The sequence below is a fragment of the Diceros bicornis genome, chromosome 24 (assembly GCF_020826845.1).
Source record: "Diceros bicornis minor isolate mBicDic1 chromosome 24, mDicBic1.mat.cur, whole genome shotgun sequence".
Lineage (NCBI taxonomy): Eukaryota > Metazoa > Chordata > Mammalia > Perissodactyla > Rhinocerotidae > Diceros > Diceros bicornis.
The window spans coordinates 10454472-10478781 of record NC_080763.1 but is presented as its reverse complement, the minus strand read 5'-3'; the positions used below and the strand labels follow the sequence as shown (position 1 = coordinate 10478781).

General features: G+C 34.9%; 1 protein-coding gene across 2 annotated transcripts in view; it reads right to left on the bottom strand.

Annotated features, from left to right (window-relative positions):
• The window catches only part of MNAT1 (MNAT1 component of CDK activating kinase), a 175769-nt gene that overhangs the window by 40556 nt on the left and 110903 nt on the right, over nt 1-24310 (bottom strand). Inside the window, exons 7-8 of one of the 2 annotated variants that reach the window (XM_058567060.1) lie at nt 21590-21711; nt 4225-4293 (exon numbers count right to left, since the gene is read on the bottom strand). In XM_058567060.1, the coding sequence (XP_058423043.1) occupies nt 4225-4293; nt 21590-21711 (191 nt within the window). The remainder of the gene's footprint in view (nt 1-4224; nt 4294-21589; nt 21712-24310) is intronic. The other variant, XM_058567061.1, reaches the window with a different exon arrangement.

The following is a 24310-nucleotide window of genomic DNA, read 5'->3' as shown; positions in this document are numbered from 1 at the left end:
ACTATGAAAGTATTAAATATAGACGACTGTTAAAGAATTTCAAAATGTGCTGAATACATACACCACTGTATGTAAAACTATATTGTCTTGTGTAAATATGGGCCTTGTTTAGAGCCATGTCTCACAGGAAATTGTAGCAAATGAAAACCATCCCCGTTTTTTCACTCCCACTCTTTAAGATTTATGTCTTTACATTTAAAACCAGTTATAGAGAGAAACAAAAAAACACGGCAACGTTACCTTCGAATCAGAATAATGACTACTTTGGGCATTCTTATCATATTAAAAGAATTGAATATTACCAGAAGCAAAGCTTAAGTATATTTTGATTTTGTACCAGCAGAACCAACTATCTAGTTTTCACTTATTGGATGTTTGTTTGAGTAGTGGTGACGCTGGCTTCTTCCAATCCAGGAGGAAGGACCTTGACATTTAGGTGATAAAAGTGCTAAGAAAAAAGCATAGGGGATATGGGAGAATAGAGACCACTTACGGCTTATTATGATTTTGCATATTGAAAAAAACAATAACTCAATAGTAGAAATGTAGATAATTTTTCTTCTGTTTACTTATATTTCCAAAGTTTTTCTATAATAAACATATATCACTTTTATAATGGGGAAAACTCAATGAACTTATTTAAGAGAAGATCTTAACAAAGCTACACATGACTCCAAGATGATTGGGGGAGACTTAGAGAAGAAAAAGCTACCTGTCTTAATGCATTATATTTTATGTATTTTCTTTCAAATTTAAATTTTCATAATCTCCATTCTTTCTGAAAATAGGAGTGAATGACAATTTCTAATAACTTGTATAAAATCTAATGTTTCTTACACTTGATGATTTATTTGGAAAAATTCATGGTAGAAGGATTTAGAGAAATAAAAAGTATGAATTATATCTTAGTTAATAAGAAGATAGAAAAAGAAAACAAACCTAGGTTACAATCACAGAACATGATAACTATAAATCAGCAGGGTTCTTTAACCTGAGACAACATGTTTTACATGTGAAAGGTTAAAAGAGTCACCAAGCTACACATGTCTAAAAATTTCCTAACAACTCAATCTCCAGATTATTTTTCCTTTTTTTAAACTTTAGTCTCTTTAAATGGAAATATAATTTACACATACCTAAAGAAAATATAGGTATCTTTACTTAAAAGTGGTTTTTAAGAGAATATGAATCTTTCAGGGCACATCTCAAAATAGTGACCTGAACCCTAGTTCTCACCAAGGAAATGAAGAATTAATAAGTGATTGTATACTTTACAGTACCTTCAATTAACAGGTTAACCAACAATTAAAAGAGAGACTCTTGTTTTGCTGATGCTTTTAAAGACTCTCACTTCATACAAGCACAGACATATTATCCCCAATGTGAATATAAATCTTTAAGTGATTAATTTTTGTCCTACATTTTATTACTAAAATCATTATTTACAAAACTCAAAACTGCCTCTAAAAACACTTAACGTTTTCCATTAAGTCTTCTTTAGAACAACTACAAGAAAAAGACAAATGACAAAGACCTACTAGCATACTCATTTCACTTACTTCTTCCTCATCTGTTTAAGCTTTAACAAGCATTCCTTGATTATTACTTCTGTGATACAACACTGACTAGGAAATAATTCTTCCTAGTACGATATGTGTAAATTATATATTTTGATATTTGTCCATACATCTGGATAGAAAACAAACTATATGGTACAGTTATTCTTAATAGGTCTTTAAAAATCATAACATTTAATAAAAAGTAGAAATTATAGAAGTAGAAACAGTACTTAGATTAAAAATAAAACAATTTTGAAAAAGAATCAAATTCATATAAATCATGCAGGACAATTAAATGACCCAGGCTACATAATTTGATGTTGTTTTTATATTAAAGTAACTTTGGCCCGAAAATGCAATTTGATAATCATAATGAGAAAACAAATAAAATAAATCAACAAAGTTAAGCTGAACTTAAACTTTAAAAATAAGTTTAAGTTCAATATTTATAGAGCTCACTACGTATTAGCAATATTCCCTATAATGAATGTTAACTCCAATGGTAGCCTTTGTCACTCAAATAGCTAATGTTTATATAGCACTCACTATGAGTCAGATATTATTCTAAGGGGTTATATCATTTATTAACTCATTTAATCCTCACAACTCTACGAGATGGGATAGCACTAATATTATCCACAGTTTGAAAATAGGGAAACTGAGACACAGAGAAATTAGTAAAGTACCCAGGGTGTTAAAACTAGGTAATGAAAAACTCATATTCAAACCTAAGCAGTCTAGCTCCAGAGTATGTTCTCTTAATCCCTACACTAAAGGGTTAATGTGATAATAAACCTTAAATAGTTTGGTATTGTTACCATCTTATATTTGATAAACTGACAGAGGAATAGATGACATTAATCCTACAGGTAATTTATCATCCTGGTGATATTCATTAATCACACTGATTTTTCATCAGATGGAGGCAGTATGTAATCTCAACTACTACAGGGCATTCCTTTTGTCTAGGTTAACTAGTCCCCAGTCTTGGCCAATCAAAATTAGACTGATTCAACAAGTATCAGCAAGTGTTAGCAATTCTCAAGTTTTTTGGCCTTGGGACCTTTTTACACTCTTAAAAATTACTGAGGACTTCCAAAGAGCTTTTGTTTAGGTGGGTTATATCTACCAATATTTTCCATATTAAAAATTAAAACTAGGGGCCGGCCCCATGGCATAGCGGTTAAAGTGTGCACTCTGCTGCTGGCGGCCCGGGTTCAGATCCCGGGCGCGCACCAACACACCTCTTGTCAGGCCATGCTGTGGCAGCGTCCCATATAAAGTGAAGGAAGATGGGCACAGATGTTAGCCCAGGTCCAGTCTACATCAGCAACAAAAAGAGGAGGATTGGCATGGATGTTAGCTCAGGGCTGATCTTCCTCACCAAAAAAAAATATATATATATATATTAAAACTAAAAAGTTGGAAAATATTTATTAATTCATTTAAAAATAACAATCAAAGCCCATTACATGTTAACATAAATAACATACCATGTTAACACTAGTCAAAAGGACACTGGAGTGGCTATTTTAATATCAAACTAATTAGATTTCATAGCAAAGAATATTACCAGAAATAAAGAGGATCATTTCATAATGATAAAGAGGTCAATAAATGAAAAGGCTACAACAATCCTAAATGTTTATGTTCCTAATAAAAGAGCATTTGCAGACAAAACGATTATTTACACAAAAAATCCAAGGGACTCTACAAAAAGCTACCAGAACTAATAAATGAGTTTTTCAAGGTTGCAGGCTATAAGATCAATATACAAAATTTTATAACTACATCTCATCATTCCAGCAATAAGCAATCATCAGTTGAAAATTTTTTTAAATTCCATTTATAATAAGATTAAAATGTGAAATACTTAGGGATAAATCTGACAAAATATATGCAAGACCTGTACACTAAAACCGTACATTACTGAGAGAAATTCAAGGAGACCTTAAGTAAATGGAAAAATATACCTTGTTCATGAATCAGAAAACTCTATACTTTTAAGACAGAGCCAATTCACTCCAAATTCATCTACTGATTAAATATAATCCCAACAAAAATTTTGGCACATCTTAGGAGCAATAATACCCCTAGCAACAAGCATATCTACAGTACAGAAATTGGTTTCTAATACTATTCTCCAATAAAAGAAACCAGGGCTTCTTAAGAGAAATGGCCAATTCTAGAATTGGGTCGGGAAATATTATGACGAACTTGGAGCATCTTGTTGTGCCAAAAAGTAAAGAAGTACTTAAAAAAAAAAAAAAGCACAACAATGGGGAATGGCAAACGGGCACTGGAGCCAACTAAAACACCTCAAATGGCCGAAACTGGATTATAACCCAGTGTAAAATAAACATTCATGAGTCTTTAGTGACAGAAAAAAAAATGATTGAATAAATAAATAGATGAGGTAGAAGACACAAATCTCCCATGAAGAAGAATTCCAAATAATTTATGTAAATACCACACCCTCAAGAAAGTTGAGCATAACTCTCCACTCCTTAAGTGTGGTCTGTGCATAGTGACTTTCTTCCAAAGAGTACAATAAAGAAAGGGAGGATAAGAGCAACTTTACAGTGGAGAAACCTGACAAACACTACCTCAAGCCAGGTGATCAAGGTTAACATCAACAGTGATAAGACATGTTGATAGTATGTACCTTTGATATGAAGTGAAAAAATGGCACTTTATGTCCGTGGTCTTCCTCAAAAGAACATACAATCCCCGTCTAATCATGAGAAAAACATGAGACAAATTATAATAGAATGACATTCTACAAAATATCTGACCACTACTCAAAACTGTCAAGGTCATCAAAAACAAGGAACGTCTGAGAAACTGCCACAGCCAAGAGGAACCTAAGGAGACGCAACTGCTAAATGTAATGTGGTACCCTGGATGGGATTCTGGAACATAGAAAGGACATTAGGTAAAAACTAAGGAAACCAGAATGAAGTATGGACTTTAGTTAATAAAAATATATCAATATCAGGTCATAATTATAACAAATATATCATATTAATGTCAGGTGTTAATAATAGAAATCATGTGGTGTATATATAAACTCTCTATACCATCTTTGCAATTTTTCTGTAAATCCAAAGCTATTCTAAAATAATTTATTTAAAAAAAAATCTCAGCAAGCTTTTTTGTAGAAATGGACAAACTGATCCTAAAATTTACATGGAAATGCGAAGAACCTAGAACAGGCAAAACTTCGTAAAAAAAAGAATAAATTGGAGGGCTGATGTTCAGACTTATTATACAGCTGAAGTAATCAAGACGATATAGTTTTGGTGATTTGACTGATGATACCAAGTATTGGCCAGGATGTGAAGCAACCTGAACTTTCATACACTGCTGGTATGGCACATCCTCTTTGAAAAACATTTTTGTCAGTTTCTTAAAAACTTAAACATACATCTACATATGATACAGCCATTCCACTCTTAGGTATGTACCCAAGAATAAAAGAAAGTATATGCCCATACGAAGACCTGTACATGAATTCATATCAGCTTTATTTTAATAGCTCAAAACTAGAAAAAACTGGAAACAACCCAAATATCCAACAACAGAAAAATGGATAGGAAATTGTGGTATATACATACAATGGAACACTACTCAGCAATAAAAAGGAATGAACCATCCAATGAACATGGATGAATCTCAAAATAATTACTGTGAGTGAAAGACGCCAGACAAAAAAGAATACATCTCATTTGATTCCATTTTTGAACTCTGGAAAATGCAAGCTAATCTATAGTTACAGAAAGCATATAAGCAGGTTCTTGGTCGGGGGCGGAGATATGTAAAGGAGAAATTACAAAGTGACACCAGCAAACTTTTGGGGATGATGGATATGTTCATTATCTTGATTGTGGAGATGACTTCATGACTGTATACATATATCAAAGTTTGTCAAACCGTGCATTTTAATTAAGTGCTGTTTATTGTATGTCAATTATAGCTCAGTAAAGCTGTTTAAAAATAGAATAAAATTAATTCTAAATTGCCATAATTAAATTACCATATAGGTCCAGTGGACCCTTTCATTAATGTAAGGTATATTATGGGAGCTTAGTGACCTTATTTTTAGTATAGCTTGAAACATGTTATTGTTTTATTTTTTTATTTATTTATTTTTTATTTATTTATTTTTTTCCCCCAAAGTCCCAGTAGATAGTTGTATGTCATAGCTGCACATCCTTCTAGTTGCTGTATGTGGGACGCGGCCTCAGCATGGCTGGAGGAGCAGTGTGTCGGTGCGCACCCGGAATCCGAACCCGGTCCGCCAGCAGTGGAGCGCACACACTTAACCGCTAAGCCACCGGGCGGGCCCAAAACATGTTATTGTTTTATCATCCTAGGAATTATTTCAATTATTCCCTACAATGCTAAGAAAAAAAACTAAAATCATAAGCAAAAGAATGATGGAATCACCTGAAGAATGATGCAATAGTTAAATAAATCACACCTATTATACCAACCCTCAGTTTTCTTACTGCATTGCCCAAATTATTGCATCTTTTTTTAACATCATCTCTTAAGAAAACATGACAATATCCTAGATGACTTTTCTCAAATTCAAAAATCACTGAGCTACCAATGTATTCTTAAGTGTACAATTCAATGATATTTAGTAAATTTACAGAGTTGTGCAACCATCAACACAATCCAGTATTAGAACATTTTCATCACCCCAAAACAGATCTGTGATGCTCATTTGCAATCACTCAATCGTATATTTTTAAGGACAAAAAGGAAATATATTCTCATCCAGTCAGTCATTAAACAGGATGGATTTCATTCCACAATAATATAGGACTTTGACCATCCATTTTGCTAAAAGAATGTGTGTCAAAATTTTTTATTTTTTTATAATGTTTGTGTATCATAATTTACCTCTACAGTTTTTAAGTGTATAAATGCTATAGGCAGGTGCATATACAAAGGTATTTGGAAGGAAGGAGATGATGTAGAAATGAATAATTAATTGGATTGGTCATTCTAACTGGTGTTTATAAATCTAAAAATAAGAACTTTTGTAATTATATAGCAAAAGAGATGGTGGTCCTCTCTTCAACCAAATTACAAGGCATCGAAGTTTTCACAAATATTTAATTTTAACAATGCAAATGCAAAAAAAAATAAGAGATAATAATAAGCTTATTATTGGTGTATTTGCATTTTGATGATACAAATCTAAGTGGAACCAGAAGTAGTGATAAGCTAGAATCTATTAGAGATGTATTTGAAATCTGGGCTTAATATTTACAAGATGGATATGTTCCATTTTCATGCATGACCACTGATTAGTGGTTAGCTGCACTCAAACGATGTTGTCAATTTGGGGTATATATACTGCCTAAGCCAAGAACGTATGGAATAAAAAATTGATTGTGCTATGTTTAAATCTCTACTAAATTTTCCAATAACGTTGTGTTCCACTATTCATTTATTCTTACATCTGCAAATTATTCATAAAATAACTTAAAATTATAAAAAAATAGAGTCCATTAGACCTAGATGATAAATGGGGATGACTATTTTCTCTGATAAAAAGAGGGTTAGAAACATGAAATTCCATAAAGCATTACGATAAAAGAAAATCAGAGGCTATGCCCACCTATGCCCACATACAATTTCCCCTAGACCTCAAAAGTATGTTTCCTAGACTTCAGAAACAATTTGAGTAGTGACTTTAACTACTGTGTGCTCTGTGTTTAAAGCAGCATTTCTCAAACTTTTCTTACCATAATTAGTGAATATACTTTATGTGAAAACCCACTACAAACATGTAAACACACGCACATATAACTGAAATGGGAGTTGCACAAAACAACACTTATGTTTACCAAGTATCATGCCCTTGGCTAGTTTTCTATTTTATTCCATTTTTTTAAATACTGGACGTAATCTGCAATCTGAAAACACTAATGGTATACTCCTTCAATATCATTTTTAAATTTTAAGGATTTTGAGAGTTAAGATAGTACTGAATAAATTATCTGTAATAAATAAATAAAAAACACCTAGACCAGTAGGCAAGGTCAAGAAACAGATGGAAGTGGTAGAACCCCTATCAGGTTACACACGTTAACTTCAACCAAATGATAGGATAAAGCTAACACCAAAGCTTTCCCAAGAAAGAATGGCAGCTTCATGGAAAAGTTACCAGAGTTCCAGGAAATACCCTCCTGCTGCTGACACTGGGAGTCAGAGCTGTCCAAACATGTCTTACAACTGGGAAGACTCCTGTCTCTCACTAGCAAGTCCAACCCATTGAATCTTTCTTCCTTTTCTTCTCTAGGATGGAGGGAGGGAATGGGAAAACAAAGTAAATATTACTGCTTCTGCCTCTCTAACTTTCAACTCTTTCTAAATTAAGTTTGAGGGCCGGCCCGGTGGCTTAGTGGTTAAGTGAGTGTGCTCCACTGCTGGCGATCCGGGTTCGGATCCCGGGCTCGCACCGACGCGCTGCTTCTCTGGCCATGCTGAGGCCGCGTCCCACGTGCAGCAACTGGAAGGATGTGCAGCTATGACACACAACTATCTACTGGGGCTTTGGGGGGAAAAATAAATAAATAAAATAAAATCTTTAAATTAAGTTTGAGGTACAACTCAAGACAAGAGACCTAAAGGTTGAAGAAATTTTCTCTAAATCTAAAGACAGCTAATCACTCCTTAGCAGAATATTTTTAAAAGACTTAGAAAGTAGCAATCTCACAATCCCTGATATTATCCATCACAAATTAGCAGAGCAGATAAACTGCATACCCATAACACAAGGCAAACACAAAGACAGGAGAGACTAAGCTATTAACAAAAACAGCACTAAGTGCCATCTACACTGGATAAGCAGGTTAAAAGAAAGCAAAAGGTGACAAATGGTAAGATCCTATTTTGTTTTCATATCCATCAGCCCCAGAAAGGGTAACATGATTTTAGGGCTTGATGAGGTAGGCAAGATGCTGACAGATGGTGAGATTCTATTTTGTTTTCATATCCATTAGCCCCAGAAAGGGTAAGATGATTTTAGGATTTGATGAGGTAAGCAAGACGCTGATTAAATCTAAAGGAAAAATTTGAAGACAAAAAAAAGCAAGGCAATCATTATGAAAAATCTAAAGAAATGTAATCACTGTACAACATGACTCAGCTGAAAATAATATTTACATAGTCACCATGGAAATAATGAATATTGATTCAATTTAAAAACTGTCATACAACAGTTTTGGGAGATAATAGGGGAAGGAACATAAAGATAGGGAAGGAATTTCAGAGGGCTAAATCCTGATCTCTCACATTAAGATGTCAATAGACACGTCTAAAATTGGAAATCAAGAAACTGCAGTATAATTGTGTTATTTAGAAATATACAGATAAAGAGTACAACAAAAAGCTGAGATTTAGAAGCTGAGCCAAGTCAAAAAAGTTATGTTGAGGCATGCAGAATGCAAGAATGGCAATAGGCTTTGAAAAATTACCTGAAATAGCATCTTGCTCTCAAATAAATATAAAAACTACATAGAACCAATCAGCATCTTCTCCCACACTGAAATTTCAGCATGAAGAGCCAATCCTAAATAGGATAAGTCATCTTACCTACCTTTTACTATCTTATTGGCAATTTTCCTATCAAAAACAGTATTCCCTTCAAAAATCTTTCATAAACTAAAAAATGATTAACCAACCATGTTAATTCTGCTTTCCCAAAGCATAGTCACTTGTTTTCCAGATTCGACAATCACAATTCTTTTAACCGAAGTAAGATCTAATTCCTGACCATTACTTATTTTTATTGCTCTTTTTTCCTTCAAATCTAAGTCTCCACATTCTTCTGAAAGCAATATGACCAAATATGGTGGAGAATTTACTTTTATGATTAAATTGGCAAAACGTTTTGGTGTTATAGAAACCTATGACACAGGATCCCATACTTAGGGCCAACTCTTATCCGGCAGTTGCACACATAGCTTATCGGACAGCCAAAGCAGATCATTTTTTACCACACCTGCTCCTCTATACAACAAAATTATTTTCTATAATAATCATGAAATGAAAAACAATAACAATGCAGAAAAGACACACAGATAGTAAGATTTTTCTTTTATTGGACTTTGTACACATAATTATGCCAGCAAAAAATTTTTAATTTAGGAGCTGGTCCAGTGGCATAGCAGTTAAGTTCGTGTGTTCTGCTTTGGCGGCCCGGGCTTCACCAGTTCAGATCCTGGGTGTGGACCTACACGCTGCTCATCAAGCCATGCTGAGGTGGCATCACACATAGAAGAGCTACAACTCTACAACTATGATACACAACTATGTACTGGGGCTTTGGGGAGAAAAAAACAGAAAGAGGAACATTGGCAACAGATGTTAGCGCAGGGCCAATCTTCCTCAAAAAAAATTTTTTTAATTTAAAATTTAAAATAAAATTTACATCACAAAAGAAGGAAAAAGTAACAGATTAAAATATCCATTAACTATATTGAGTTTTGAAAACAGGAAAATATTTATAAGTACATAAGAGACAGCTACATTATAATTTCTATTTTGAGCTTTGACTTCTGCAACTTTGTCAATGAATTCATTAAAACTGATCTTCTTTGTATATTCATGTTCCATAGGTAATAAATCTAAATTTGTCGATTTATCTTTGCTCATAATCAACTGAAGTATATTTTTTGTTAATTTTAATTTCAAGTTTCTCTCCTGAAGCAACAGATACCCAAATAGCTAGGCAATAACTTAATGATAAGGATGAGTTTGACAGTTACATAAAATACCTATTTCACAATAAATTTTAGAAATTGCAATACTCTTCAAGTCTTTGTTTCTTTAGGATTGATTCCAGCAACTTTCACATGTTCCCCAGTTGAAAAGCTTTAAACACAAGTAAATGCTCCAAGAACTTAAGTTCTGTTCTTTATCTTTACAATCACTGGGCTATCACTGTTTACTTCAAATCTACTACTTACACTCAGGAATATACAGTACCACAGGAGAGATGGAAATAGAAATTTGCCAGAAAGGAGAGAGAAGGATTCCAAAAACTTACACACTTACTCTTGAGTGAGGCTAAATGTAGCTGATGTCATAGGTGTTGGGGGGGGAGGGTAGGTGGAGCTTGCGGCTGACTATAAAACTGGCAGTTCTCTGAATTAACTTCTATATACAATATAGTGCTATGAAAGAACAGAAAATAAAGATGTGCTAATTGGAAACTTACATATATACTATTAAATTCAAAAGTAACAACAGCAATTGTTTAGAACTTGGACCAACAAAAGATTTTTTCAGGAAGGAGTATCTGAAAACCAACATTGTTTAGAACTGCTAGTACATGGTGATAAAAAACAGACTGACTTCTAATTGGTTTTATTATTTTTTCTAATTCTCTACAGACAGTGCAACCCCTTATGGCCTGCATCTGGGATTAACCATTCCTACAACCCCACCCTTGCAACACTTCTGCTTTCAGGTCACCTTTATTTATGCTCCAACCCAAAAGCTTGTGAGTCATTGTGCCCAACTCAGTCCTGTTTTCCTCACCAAAAACACACAGAACAGAGACTGAGAACTCGGCTCATGCTAAGAGTAGAATAATTTTATTTACATTTTTTTGAGAATATAAAGAAGGAAAGTTGCTACATAATTTGAATTCACTGCCCTTAAATATACTATCTGAAACTATAATAATCTAAAAACATAATAAAAATAAAGCTCATTCAGATTTTGAAAGCCCTATATATGGCAAGACCATATGGTACAGCAAAGAAAAATTATCCTGAGAGACTAAGAATCCAGTCCTGGCTTTGCAATAACTAGCGTGACTATGGACAAAAGAGTTTTCCTCTCTGGCCTCTCCTATAGGGAACTCATGACAGTTCACTCTCCTATAAAAGAGGAGAGTTGCATGGAGTATCTCTAAGGTTTTTTCCCAGCTCTTGCAGTCTCTTTAGAAATATATTTTTTAACAATAATACTTGATAAATAACATAAAGCAACTGGCACAACAACGCTGCCTCAAAGAACCCCTCCCCCTAGTCTCCCTTATCACAGTGAACAGCAGCTTTGTTGCTCAGATATAACCCTGGGAACAACTTTTTCATACACCCCCCATCTAATCCATCAAAAATTCTCTACTCTCTGCTATCAAAATGAAATCCCTAATCTGACCAGTTTCTCAGCAACTACACTGCTACCATCTTAGTATAAGCCACCAGCAGCTTAACCAGGACTGCAGCAAGTTTTCTTTTTTCACCCCACCATAGATTCTCCTATAACAGACCTTTCTAAATACAAGTCATATGACCCACCTCTGTTCAAAATTCTCCTAAGACGTCCACTCTTCTTCAAAGTAAAAGCCCAAGTCTTGACCATCATCTAAAAAAACCCCACCTGATTTAAGTGGGCCCAGCCTGCCTCCTTACCTACAAACCTGCTACCACTCTGACCTCATCTTCTACCATTCCCTAGTGCACTCTGCTCCAGACACTGATTTCTTTTCTCTTCCTCATTCATACTCCCACCTCAGGGCCTCTACACTTACAGTTCCTTCTGACTCTCCCCGTTATATCATATAATTAGCTTCTTTGCTTAATTCATGTCTGTTCAAATATCATCCTACAAAAGATTCCATCACTACCTATGTAAAAATAGCACTTTACATCAATCACTATATATCCCTTTATCCTGCTGTATTTGTCTTCAAAGTACTAATTATCATCCAACAGATTCATTAGTGTATTTTTATTGTTGGTTTCACCCAGTAGAACGTAAGCTTCATGACAGCAGGTGTTTTCTCTGTTTTGCTCACTGCTGTTTTCTCAACACCTAGAAGAGTAACTGGCACACAGGAGGTGCTTCATAATGGAATGAATAACAAAAGTAAAGGAACTGCTAAACAATCAATTGCGTTCGTTCTCAATTAACATGAGCTAATTACTATGAGGTTTTATTTCCCAATGGAGACAATTATATATAGATATACAGGGTCCATTAAATTTTATAGTGATTTGGGAAGAATTGACCAAATTCCAATAATAAATTGAACTTGCTTTTTTAGGGTCCTGTATAAATGTGAATTAAAACTATATTTCATTGTAACAATTTATAATTATAATTTTATTATTAAACTAAATAATTCAGCTTATTTAGGGCTGTTTTTCTTTTGGAGATTAATTTTGGAATATATATATATTTTTTAAATTAATATTATGATTTAAGACTCTTAAAGTCCTTACGACAAAAGACTATTCTGGAATCAACTGCATAATTACATTTCCTCAGTGACCTTGTAATCTCATGAGCATTTTCTCTAGACTAAACAGCCTCATTCAGCTGCCCTGTGTCTGACTGTCGATGAAAGAAGCTTGTTTGACAACTGCTTCAAGCAGAAACATATTTTTTTCCATGATTGCATAAAAAAGATTTAAAACTTACCAGACTAGAGCCAGACTAGAACTTTAAGCACAAAGGTTCATGTTAGATGTGTGAGCTGATTTCTAATTCAAATGCCAACAAAAACAGACACTAAAGACATTTTACCATCAAGGCCAACAAAAAAAGTTAATTTAGTAATACTTTCATAACTACAACAAAGTATAACATACATTATATACACACACATACTGTAATCTTTTTTGTGACTTTTGTATTTTTCCATATTCTTTGATTTTCTGGTGCCCCTGAGGCTTTTTCTGAAACTAACATATAAACTTAAGCAGACAGTATCAAAAACAAAACAAACACCTTTTCTCCATTCTTAGGCAATCCATGTATAATAAGTTAACAGGTAAAGACCTTGACCAAAAAACAGAAATTTTTTCAAGGTGATTTAAAAAAATACTTAATTCAACATGTTAAGAAAAATCACTTAAACAGCAAACATGATAATAATGAAAGACTTGAAGCATTCACAAACAAAATCAGCAACAAGAAACTGCAGTTATCAGAATTGTTTAACACCAGATCAAGTTCTAGCCAAATGCAATACAATATAAAACTAAAGTCAGAGATCAACCATTTAAAAGAAAGAATTCATTTTTTCAGATGACTGACTTCCAAATAAAACCCCAGATAGTCACCTAATAGAATAATGAAAATTATTAGAGTTCAATAAAGCAGCTGGATACAAACTAAAAATACATTTAAGCAAAAACCAGTTAGAAAACATAATGAAAACAATTTTATAACAGTATCACAAGTATGATATAACAAAAATTAATTTCCAAGGAATGTGTGAGATATTTGAAAACTCAATAAATTTTAAATGCACATTCTTTTCTAATCAGTTTATAGTTTAAAGCAATTCCAAATAAAATCCCAAAGGGAGTGGTGCTCGGTTGTTATCTCGGGGGGACAGGGATAGCTCTGTCTTAGTTAAGTTGTCGGTGGGTTTTGGTTTGTTTTGTTTGATTACTTGTTTTGCAATATTTTATTATGAAAATTTTCAAATGTACAGAAAACTTGAAAGAATTACAGAGTGCTTAGTTGTTCTTTGGCCAAGAAAGTTTAGTTGGAAGAATAAATGTATAAAAATGCTAAGAATACTCTGAAAAAGATAAATAGCAAAGGAAGACCTGTCCCACCTGTGGTACGTAGAATTCTGATGGCCCCCAAGATTCCAACCCCCTTGTGTGCATTCTTCCATAGTTCCTTCCTTGTGGATATGATGGATTTCACTCCTGAAATTATATTACATGGCAAAAGGAATTTTCCAGATGTAATTAAGATCTCAAATTAGTTGATTGTGAGTAAATAAAAAGGGCCAGGCTTAATCAGGTAGGAGATCTTAAAAAGGAAGAGATTCAAAGAGATTTTCTCCTGTTAGCATTGAAGAAGATGGAAGCCACTGTGAGTTCTACATCTGCAAGGAAACCAATTGTGCCAATAATATGAATGAGCTTGGATGAGGACCCCCAAACCTCGCCTACATGGAACCACAGCACGTGCTGACACTTTAAGTGCAGCCATGTGCAACCTGAGTAGAGGATCCAAGTAACCCATGCCCAGACTGCTGATTCACAGCTACTGATAATAAATGAGATACAAATGGATGTTGTTGTAAGCTGCTTAAATTTGTGGTAATTTTATACACAGCAACAGAAAATAAATACACGATATTATCAAAACACATCATGAATTTAAATTAACAATAATGTGATACTGTGAAAAAAACTGAAACAGATTAATGGAAAAGAAAGGACAGCGGAGAAAAAGTCTTAGTATATCACATATCAATGGAGAAAAGGATTATTGAATAAATTATTCTAGGCCAATTGATTTACTATGTTGAAAAAATCGAGTAAAGATTTTTTATAGCTCCTTACAACATAATAAATTCCAGATGCATTAAGTAATTAAATGTAAAAATTGAAGGTACATAAAAATTAGAATATAAATAAATACAAAGTTTTGTGTTAGTTTAGGACTTCCTAAGCAGAAGAACAACGGAAATTAACAGTACGTCATCAATATATCTTACCGCTCAGAGGTTAAAACTACTTCACATTATAAACAATAGAAGAATAAAAAAATAAAATTTAAAATTTCAAGAGTTAATAATCTTACTATACGGCTGACTCATATAAATAAATAAGGAAAACAATACTACCCCAATAGCAAAGAGGACAAGGAGAATAAACAGACAATTCAGGTATAGGGAGGAAGAAAGGGAAAGAAATTACTGGGAGGACTGTGCCACAAATATAAAGGCAAAGAGCCTCTAAGGAAATGAAACAGCACATGCAATGGACAAAATGTGTGACACCATGAGGTTCTTAAGAAACACCAAGTATGAGAAGGACAGGATATATGCCTATGAAGGTAGACAGGGGTCAGATTATGTAGCTGATGATGAGCCATCAAAGGATATTAATAGAGAGACATGACCATATTGAGAAATTAGAAAGTATTCTATGGCAACAGTGAGGAAGAGCTTAAGAAGGGAGACAGAGTGTTATAACAAAAAATTTGTTAGAGTATGTTCAACATCTCCTCTCAAATTCTTGACATATAAAGTTCCAATTTATCAATTTTTTAAGAACAAAAAAAAAAAGGGTCATGAAAAGTATCTCCAAGGTTACTGTGAAGGTGGATCTTCTATTTTGGGGGGACTATACTCTACCCTATTCCCTCAAGAATGAACACGTTTAATTGCTTTGTCACAGGTCAGTTACTTTTGCTGTAACTAGTCAGTTACTTCTGCTCAGCAGGTTGGTTTTTATCAACGTAGTCTGTGGCCACACAAGAAAACAAAACTGATAGGTGCTGATGGAGATCAAACAAGAAACTTTCATCTAATTATCATCAGGTTCTAGTTAACTCAGTTAATTCAATACTATCATTACTACCACAATTTGTTTCACTACTGACTGTAAAAATAGCTAAATAATCTTATTACCTGGTTAGGAAGGACTCAAGATATTAAACCATCATAGTTTAAATCTATTTTTTAAAGCTATTATAATTAATAGCACAAAACTTATATCAGTTACGTTAACAGAAGAGACAGAAATGAAGTGTCAATTTGGATATAACACTCTACCACAAACAAACATACAGAAATGTTCTACAGGAAATGAAGATTAAAATTTTATTCTACAGAATTTTCGTAGCAAATGGCTTCGTTTAAATTCATAAATAAGGATAACTGAAAAATATACATCTTACTTAAAGATCGTATTTTATCTTACAAAACAACAGTCTTTCTTTATTTCTACAATAGGCTCATGAATGAACAGCTCATATAAATAAATCACTTATATCTATTTAAAACAGTAGTAATATCTAATTAAATAATTTGAGATTGATGAATAAAATTGATAAATGCTTATAATTTATATCAGTTAAAGGAATAACTCTCCTTTAGGTGGAAGGTAGTAAAATATTAACTAGAAAGTCAGTTTATTAAAAAGACAGTGTCACAGTGCCAATCAATGAGACTTTACTACATTAACCACTAAAGCCATAGTCTGGGGAATTTCAATTAGCAGTTAAGTTTTCCCAATGCTTGCTCCCCCACTGGCACAGAATTAATAAAACATGTTTACATATTGCCTTGAGCAAGCCAGGGAGGAGTACTGCCAGTGCCATTTGAACTAAAATAATATATTCATAATTACCCTCCTGAATGAGAAATTCTCATTTATTCTTCATCTACTTCTCAACTTTAACTAACTTTAGAAAAGATTTTAGTAAAAACCACCTAAAATCTCATGGCAATGTACTTTTGATTTCATCCTTTATCAAAACACATAAGGACAGAATGCAGTTCTCTGGAGACACGATGCCTCCAAAACCTTATGTCACCCACTCCCAAAAATATCTAATTAAAATTATTTTGAAAGTGCCTGCATCCACAGTTTTACACTAACTAACGTGAAGCTAAAAAGTGTACTATTCTTAACCTCATCATATACAGACTTCAAAGCATAAACAAGAAAATGGAAATGAGGTAGTTGATTTAGTCTCTATTTGACTCTAGAGAAACTGAACTTGTTTCTCTGTAGGATAACATAACATAAGATGGAACTTTTATTGTAATGGAAAAAGAAAACAGAGACGACTAGAAGCTAGAGGATTGGGAGATGGGGAATAGCCCATTGTAAAGGGATAACTGGGGCTTATTAGATGCAATCTTCTAGAAAGATGTGGAGAACTCTTAGGACAGATGTGTAAATCTATAACTTCAGTCAACTGAAGTTTATATTCCTTGTACTTCAAGAACAGCACCCTTGAGAATATCAAATCATTCTCTGAAAAGTCACTTCACAGAGCAACTTCTTCAGTTTATCTCTAAACATTTCTGAGAATTAGATTAGGTAAAAATATATTCTTAGATCTAGAGTAACAAGAAAAAAAATAGGAAAGCATATAGCTTCAAATAATAATTCTAGAAAAGAAAATGAACTAGTAGCATAAGAAATCAATTTAGGATTTATTTTGGCAAATGTTTACATATGAGGTCATAACATATCACCAAAGAGACCACTTGGAGCTAAACCCAGCTCCAAAAACAAAAACTGTATAGAATTCAATCCCTTCCTCAAGGTAGAGGCTGAAGAGAAGGAAAGAGTGAGGTGCATTCTATTTCGGTAGATATATAGTTCTACATCAAGAAAAAGTTGATGTTTCTTTAGCAATTCTGATATCACCATTGATGATGTAGAAATTCCTCCATTACTTAGCCACAGATGGCTAAAAGAAACTGCTACAGTCAAGGTCTACTGCTTGAAATACATATATGTTTATTTGTAATCAGAACAATTTGCCTTCTTAACTGCTGTGGATATAGAATATATGTACAATCTTTGCTGAGAGAGACAAAAGTCTACTTCTAGAATTCTGGAACTAACTGTATTCTAAATAGTCAAGGATTAATGACAGCCCTCCAACCACTGCCCACCTGCACCCTAATGTAGGAGACAGAAGGTGTCTGCCTCTGGGAAAGACAGGTACACTGAGAAAGCGTCACCCTGAGGCTCCAGCACACAGGACCTCCTAAGACTAAAGTGGGAACAGGAGAACTAAGACACCCCTTGCTGCCACCACAAGACTGAGTCCAAATAAAAAGCAAGAGCAGTCTATTGCTGGCAAGGCACGCTGCAAGAGAACTCCTCTGTGCAACCTCCTTGCGGAGCCTGCTGAAACCTGAGGGTAAAGCAAGAAGACTAAGAAAATCCCTCTAGCACTTCAGGCCTCATACTAGGCACAAGTTGCAATAGACTATGACTGGAAGAATTTGAAGCCTGTGATACACTGATGGTAACTAGAGCAACCACAAAAACCAAACCAAGATCAAACCACATGCTTAATACTAAACACCCTACACTAATGGCCTGCCAGAAAAAGGACATAAATTTTTCTGGGCATAAATATTATTTATCTCAGTATCTAATGTTCTATTACACAGAATGTCCAATATTCAAACAATAATTACAATCAACACAAGAAAGCAAAAAAACCAAAAAACAAATTTATCATGAAGATATAAAATAGTCAACAAAACCAGACCCAGAGATGTTGGAACTATCAAAGAGGCACTTTAAAAGAACATGATTAATAAGTTAAAGGATCTAGTGGAAAAGGTGGATAACATGTATAAACAGGGAATTTCAGCAGAGATGAAAATTACAAAAAGGAGCAAAATGGAAATGCTAGATATGAAGATTGCAATATTTGAAAGAATTCCTTTGATGGGCGTAGCAGCAGAAGGGACACAGAAGAAGAAGCGAACTTGACGACAGAACAAGAGGAATTATCCAAACTTTTGAAACACAAATTTAAGAAAAGATTCAAAAACACAAAACAGAGCATCGAAGAACTGTAAAACAATATCAAAAGGTCTAACATGTGAAATCAGTCTCAGAATGAAAAGAGAGAGAAAAAGGGCCCGAATAAATCTGTGAAGAGATAATGGTTTAAATATTTACAAAATAAAAGCAACAAATTATAGATCCAAGAAGTTCAGAGAAACTTTTAAAGCTCAGAGAAATTCTATCTTTATATATAATGCCAAATCCTTGTAGAAAACATAGTATAAATCTTGCTTTTTAAATCCAATCTGGCAATCTCTGCCTATTATCTAGAGTATTGAGAGCTGTGCTATCCAATATGGTAGCTACTAGCCATATGTGGTTATTTAAACTGAATAAAATTTAAATTTAAATTCTTCAATTGCACGAGGCACATTTAAGTGCTCAGTAGAAACATGTAACTGGTAGTTACTATACTGGACAGCACAGACATAGAATATTTCCATCATTTCAGAAAGTTTCATTGGATAATGCTGGTTTAGAACATTTACATGTAGTGTAATTACCGATATAGTTAAGATTAAACCTACCATCATGCTATTTGTTTCCTAATTGTCCCATTTCTTTATTTTTTTATTTTATTTTTTTTTTGTGAGGAGATCAGCCCTGTGCTAACATCTGCTAATCCTCCTCTTTTTTTGCTGAGGAAGACTGGCCCTGAGCTAACATCCATGCCCATCTTCCTCCACTTTATATGGGACGCCACCACAGCATGGCTTGACAAGCAGCATGTCGGTGCATGCCCGGGATCCGAACCGGCGAACCCCGGGCCGCCGCAGCAGAGCATGCACACTTAACCACTTGCACCAGTGGGCCGGCCCCTCATTTCTTTACTTTTTGCCATCCGCTTTACCTGTCCTCCTTTTTGCTAATGGATTATTTTCTATGATCTCGTTATTTTCTCTGCTATTGACTTCTTGACTATCTCTCTGTTTTACGGTTTTAGTACTTGCTCTAAGGTTTATACTAAACATCTTTAACTTATCACAGTCTATCTCCAGATACTATTATACCACTTCATGTATAGCGTAAGAACATTATAACAGCACAGTGTTTTCCCTCTCCCTATCCTTTGCACTAATTGTTGTCTTACATTTCACTTGTGTATTATTATTCTGCATGGCCATTTCCATGATCTTTCAAATGACGACAAAATTATTGGGAAATGCAAAACTTTGTAACAGAGGAGTACTATTTTAAATACTTTGCCTTCACTGACATTATAAGTAAAGATTTTAAGAAAATGTATTTTTGAGATACAGAATTCTGGCTCTTGCCACCCAGTAAGTGAGGAGAAATCAATGTCTATATCGTTCATAACTTATTATGTCATAAAGCCTAATATTATCTTTCTTCTCAAGCTTTAATTTTAGCATTTAGGCCAATTATTTGATAAATTGGTCTCTAAAACTCAAAAGGGGTTTTAGGTTTTGTTTCACATCCCCTCAGCTTCATGCTTGGAGGTCAGAGGACTTGAAGAGAATACAGAACTAAAGAAAATCTGAAGATCCACCAAATAGCAGACAAGTAAATTATTTATCATTTTAACAGCAATTTGACTTTAGAGCCTTCATGTTCATATGTAAAGTACTATGCAACATGTTCAAGATTTTGGTTTTGAAGATGCATGTAAGTTTTATTATCTGTTTTATCTATCTTATTTTTGCTGTTGCGGTCTTTTTTTAAATTACTTTTTAATTACTCGGTCTCACTGTACCCATTATTTCCTTTTCATGTTACATTCTTCACACTATCTTATTGTGTTAATAAACAATGGTTTCTGAATCTTCTCATTTAATAGTTTAGATTAAGACACCAGACCAAGATATGATTTGCTCCATTCAACAAAGTCGTTGCCCATACTTTTCAAGTATACAAATACTCACTTGTGCCCCTGAGACAGTGATCATCTCCATCACTCACAAAAGCCAGGATCCCCGATTCATTTCCAAAATGGATGCATATAACATGGCTTTTGAGCCACTGGGCTAGCCCTACATTATACCTTTGGACAAAACATATTTCATGGCTCATTTCTCATATACAGTTTCACTGTAGACAGCAGACAGTGATTAAATCTACTCTTTTCACGGCAAAGAGCTCAACTCTCATATCTTTTATTGGCTTGCTACTGACTAAATTAAGTCCCTATTTCTAAAAATATACACAGAGAACTGAAAATGAACAGCTACTTCAGTATAGCTGCCACAGACAGCCTTAGAAGGGAACTAATACAATCTAATCTCAGTCTCAAAAGACCTAACCAAGACCATAGAAAAATAATGTATTAACTTAGTATTTAACACCATTCTTTTTTTTTTTTTTTTTTTGCTGAGGAAGATTTTCCCTGAGCTAACATCTGTTGCCAATCTTCCTTTTTTTTTCTTTGACTTGAAGAAGATTAGCCCTGAGCTAACAACTGTGCCAATCTTCCTCTATCTTGTACATGGGTCGCCGACACAGCATGGCTGATGAGTGGTGTAGCCCGTGGCTGGAAACCAAACCTGGGCCGCCGAAGCAGAGCGTGCCAAACTTTACCACTAGGCCACCAGGCCGGCCACAAACACCATTCATTTGTTACAAAAGAAGAAAGTTCTCTAAACTCAAAATCGAAGAATGTTAAAGTGTCACTTAAAAACAGTACCAACAAAGCCCTAAACATCAGGTCCTCAATGAGAAGTTCTTTTGGGCACTTACCCAAGTCTTCCTAGCATCTCAAGCTCAGGAACTTGTGGTCCACATGTCTCTATTTGGAGTGGTTGGTATTCATACAGAGCTTCTTCAAGCTTTTGAATAGGTGCTAATGAAATATGTTGACCCTGTTAGAAAAATGAAGGAAAGCAATAACATTTAATATTACTTTCATATTACTACTTATCTGCAGTCATTTTAAAGACAAACTAAATTCCTCACATTAAAAATATTATCCAAATCCCTGACTTCAAAATATACTACCAACCTATAATAATCAAAACAGCATGGTACTAGTACAAAAATAGACACACAGATCAATGGAACAGAATTGAAAGCCCAGAAAAAAACCCACAGATATACAGACAGTTAATCTTCAACAAAGGATCAGCCCTGAGCTAACATCCGTGCTAATCCTCCTCTTTTTGCTGAGAAAGACCAGCTCTGAGCTAACATCTATTGCCAATCCTCCTCCTTTTTTCCTTTCCCCCAAAGCCCCAGCAGATAGTTGTAAGGATCAGTTTAAATAACCACATATGGCTAGTAGCTACCATATTGGATAGCACAGCTCTCAATACTCTAGATAATAGGCAGAGATTAGAAGATCAGGGCTGATCTTCCTCACAAAAAAAAAAGAAAGAAAGAAATACTTGGGGGGGGAAGCAAGAACCCTGACTTAGAAGTGACAAAGTGCAATTGAGGCAGTGAGGGACAACCATTGAAGATGTTTGCATCCAACCTGTGGTTTTTCTCTTCAACAAGTTTAATCCCATGTAGCATCATCCTAGCTAGTTTGCCATCATATTAACAGCTTATCTGACACCGTGAACTCAAAAGTTCTTCACCAAGCACGGGCAAAGGACTTGAACAGATATTTCTCCAAAGATATACAAATGGCCAATAAGCACATGAAAAGATGCTTAACATCACTAGTCATTAGGGAAATGCAAGTCAAAACCACAAGGTACCACTTAACACTTGTGGCTATGTAGGATGGCTATTATCCAAATTAAAAAAAAAAAACACAGAAAATAGCAAGTGTTGGCAAGGATGTGGAGAAATTAAAACTCTTGTGCATTGTTGGTGGGAATGTAAAACAGCACAGCCACTATGAAAAACAGGATGGCAATTCCTCAAAAAATTAAATATAGAATTACCATATGAGCCAATAATTCCACTTCTGGGTACATACCCAAAAGCAGTGAAAGCAGGAACTCGAACAGATATTTGTATAACCATGTTCATAGCGGCATTATCCACAATAGTTAAAAGGCAGAAGCGACCCATGTGTTCAGCAACGGATGAATGAATAAAACAAAATATGGTACACAAACAGAATGAAATATTATTTAGCCTTAAAAAAGAAGGAAATTCTGACATACGCCAAAATACGGATGAACCTTGAAAACACGATGCTAAGTGAAATAAGCCAGTCACGAAAGGATGAATATTGTATCACTCCAATTACACGAAGTTCCTAGTGTGAAAAAAGAAAAAACAGGCCCAAAATGGAGTCACTTGTGCTAAGCCCCACATCAGCAAACCAAGACTTAATACCTAACCTAACTGCAGTTTTAGCCTCTCCCAGGAACGTGACCTTTAACCAGTCAATCTGGAATTACCTGGTCAGCACTAGTGAGGTAATCTGCCTGATAGACCCCAGGCTTCCCCTAAAGGAAGGTGACCTTGCCTCAAACAATCCACTCTGAACTTCCTTGCCCCACCTGCCTCTGCCTATAAAAGTCTTCCATTTTGTACAGCTCCTTGGAGCTCCTTTCTATTTGCTAGAAGGGGTGCTGCTCGATTCATGAATCATTGAATAAAGCCAATTTTATCTTCAAATTTACTCAGCTGAATTTTGTTTTTTAAAAGATCTGGTGGCAGCAGCAGAACCGAAAAAGACTTCTGACAGCTTTGGGGACAACAAGAAACAGAGGCATGGTACCCATGAGCCCTCTGAGTTCTCTTTCTCGCCGTTTCCAAAGGCTGTAGGTAAGTTCCTCTCAGTTCCAAGCTCCGCTCTCTTTGTGTCAAGCTCCTGATCTAACTGGCTTTCCAGTAAATTCCATGTTGGGAACTCCTGGTAGTTCAGACCCCAACTCCCCCATTTAAGTGGAAAACCCCAACTCTTGGTTCTGTCCCCAGATTCCACGTTGGGAACTGCTGGTGTTTCACTCCGCGGTTCCTCACTGTGGGGAACCCTAGTCCGCAGTCCCCATTTGTTGAGGTCTGCTGGTTCAATCCTTTACCCGGTCCCAGGTTCCATGTTGGGAATTGTCGGTGATGCACACAGGGCCTTCTCTTAGCCAGGCCACAGTAACATCTCTTAGTTACTACTGGTGTGTTAAGGTGCACATGTTTGTTTGCCTTGTTTTGCGTAGATAAAGGCTATTGCTAATGGGAATCTCAGAAGCCAAAAAGCCATAAAAAATTGGTGGGCACAAATCGACCATTTTAAAAGCTGTTCAAGCACTCACCACCTAACCCAAAGACTCCTATGTCGTGGAATGACACAGGAATAAGTTGGTCATGGAATGAGTTAGACTGACACTAGGTCACCTACCAACCTCAAGAAAATTTCCATACAATGAGGTAAACTGGAAAACATCACACAATTCCCAAACCAGTGGTACATCCCTTTTAGATATTAGTTTGGCTCTGAGAGACCAAAAGGTTTAGCTAAAAGATAAATAAATAAAACTTTAAAAAATTATAAATAAATCCTTA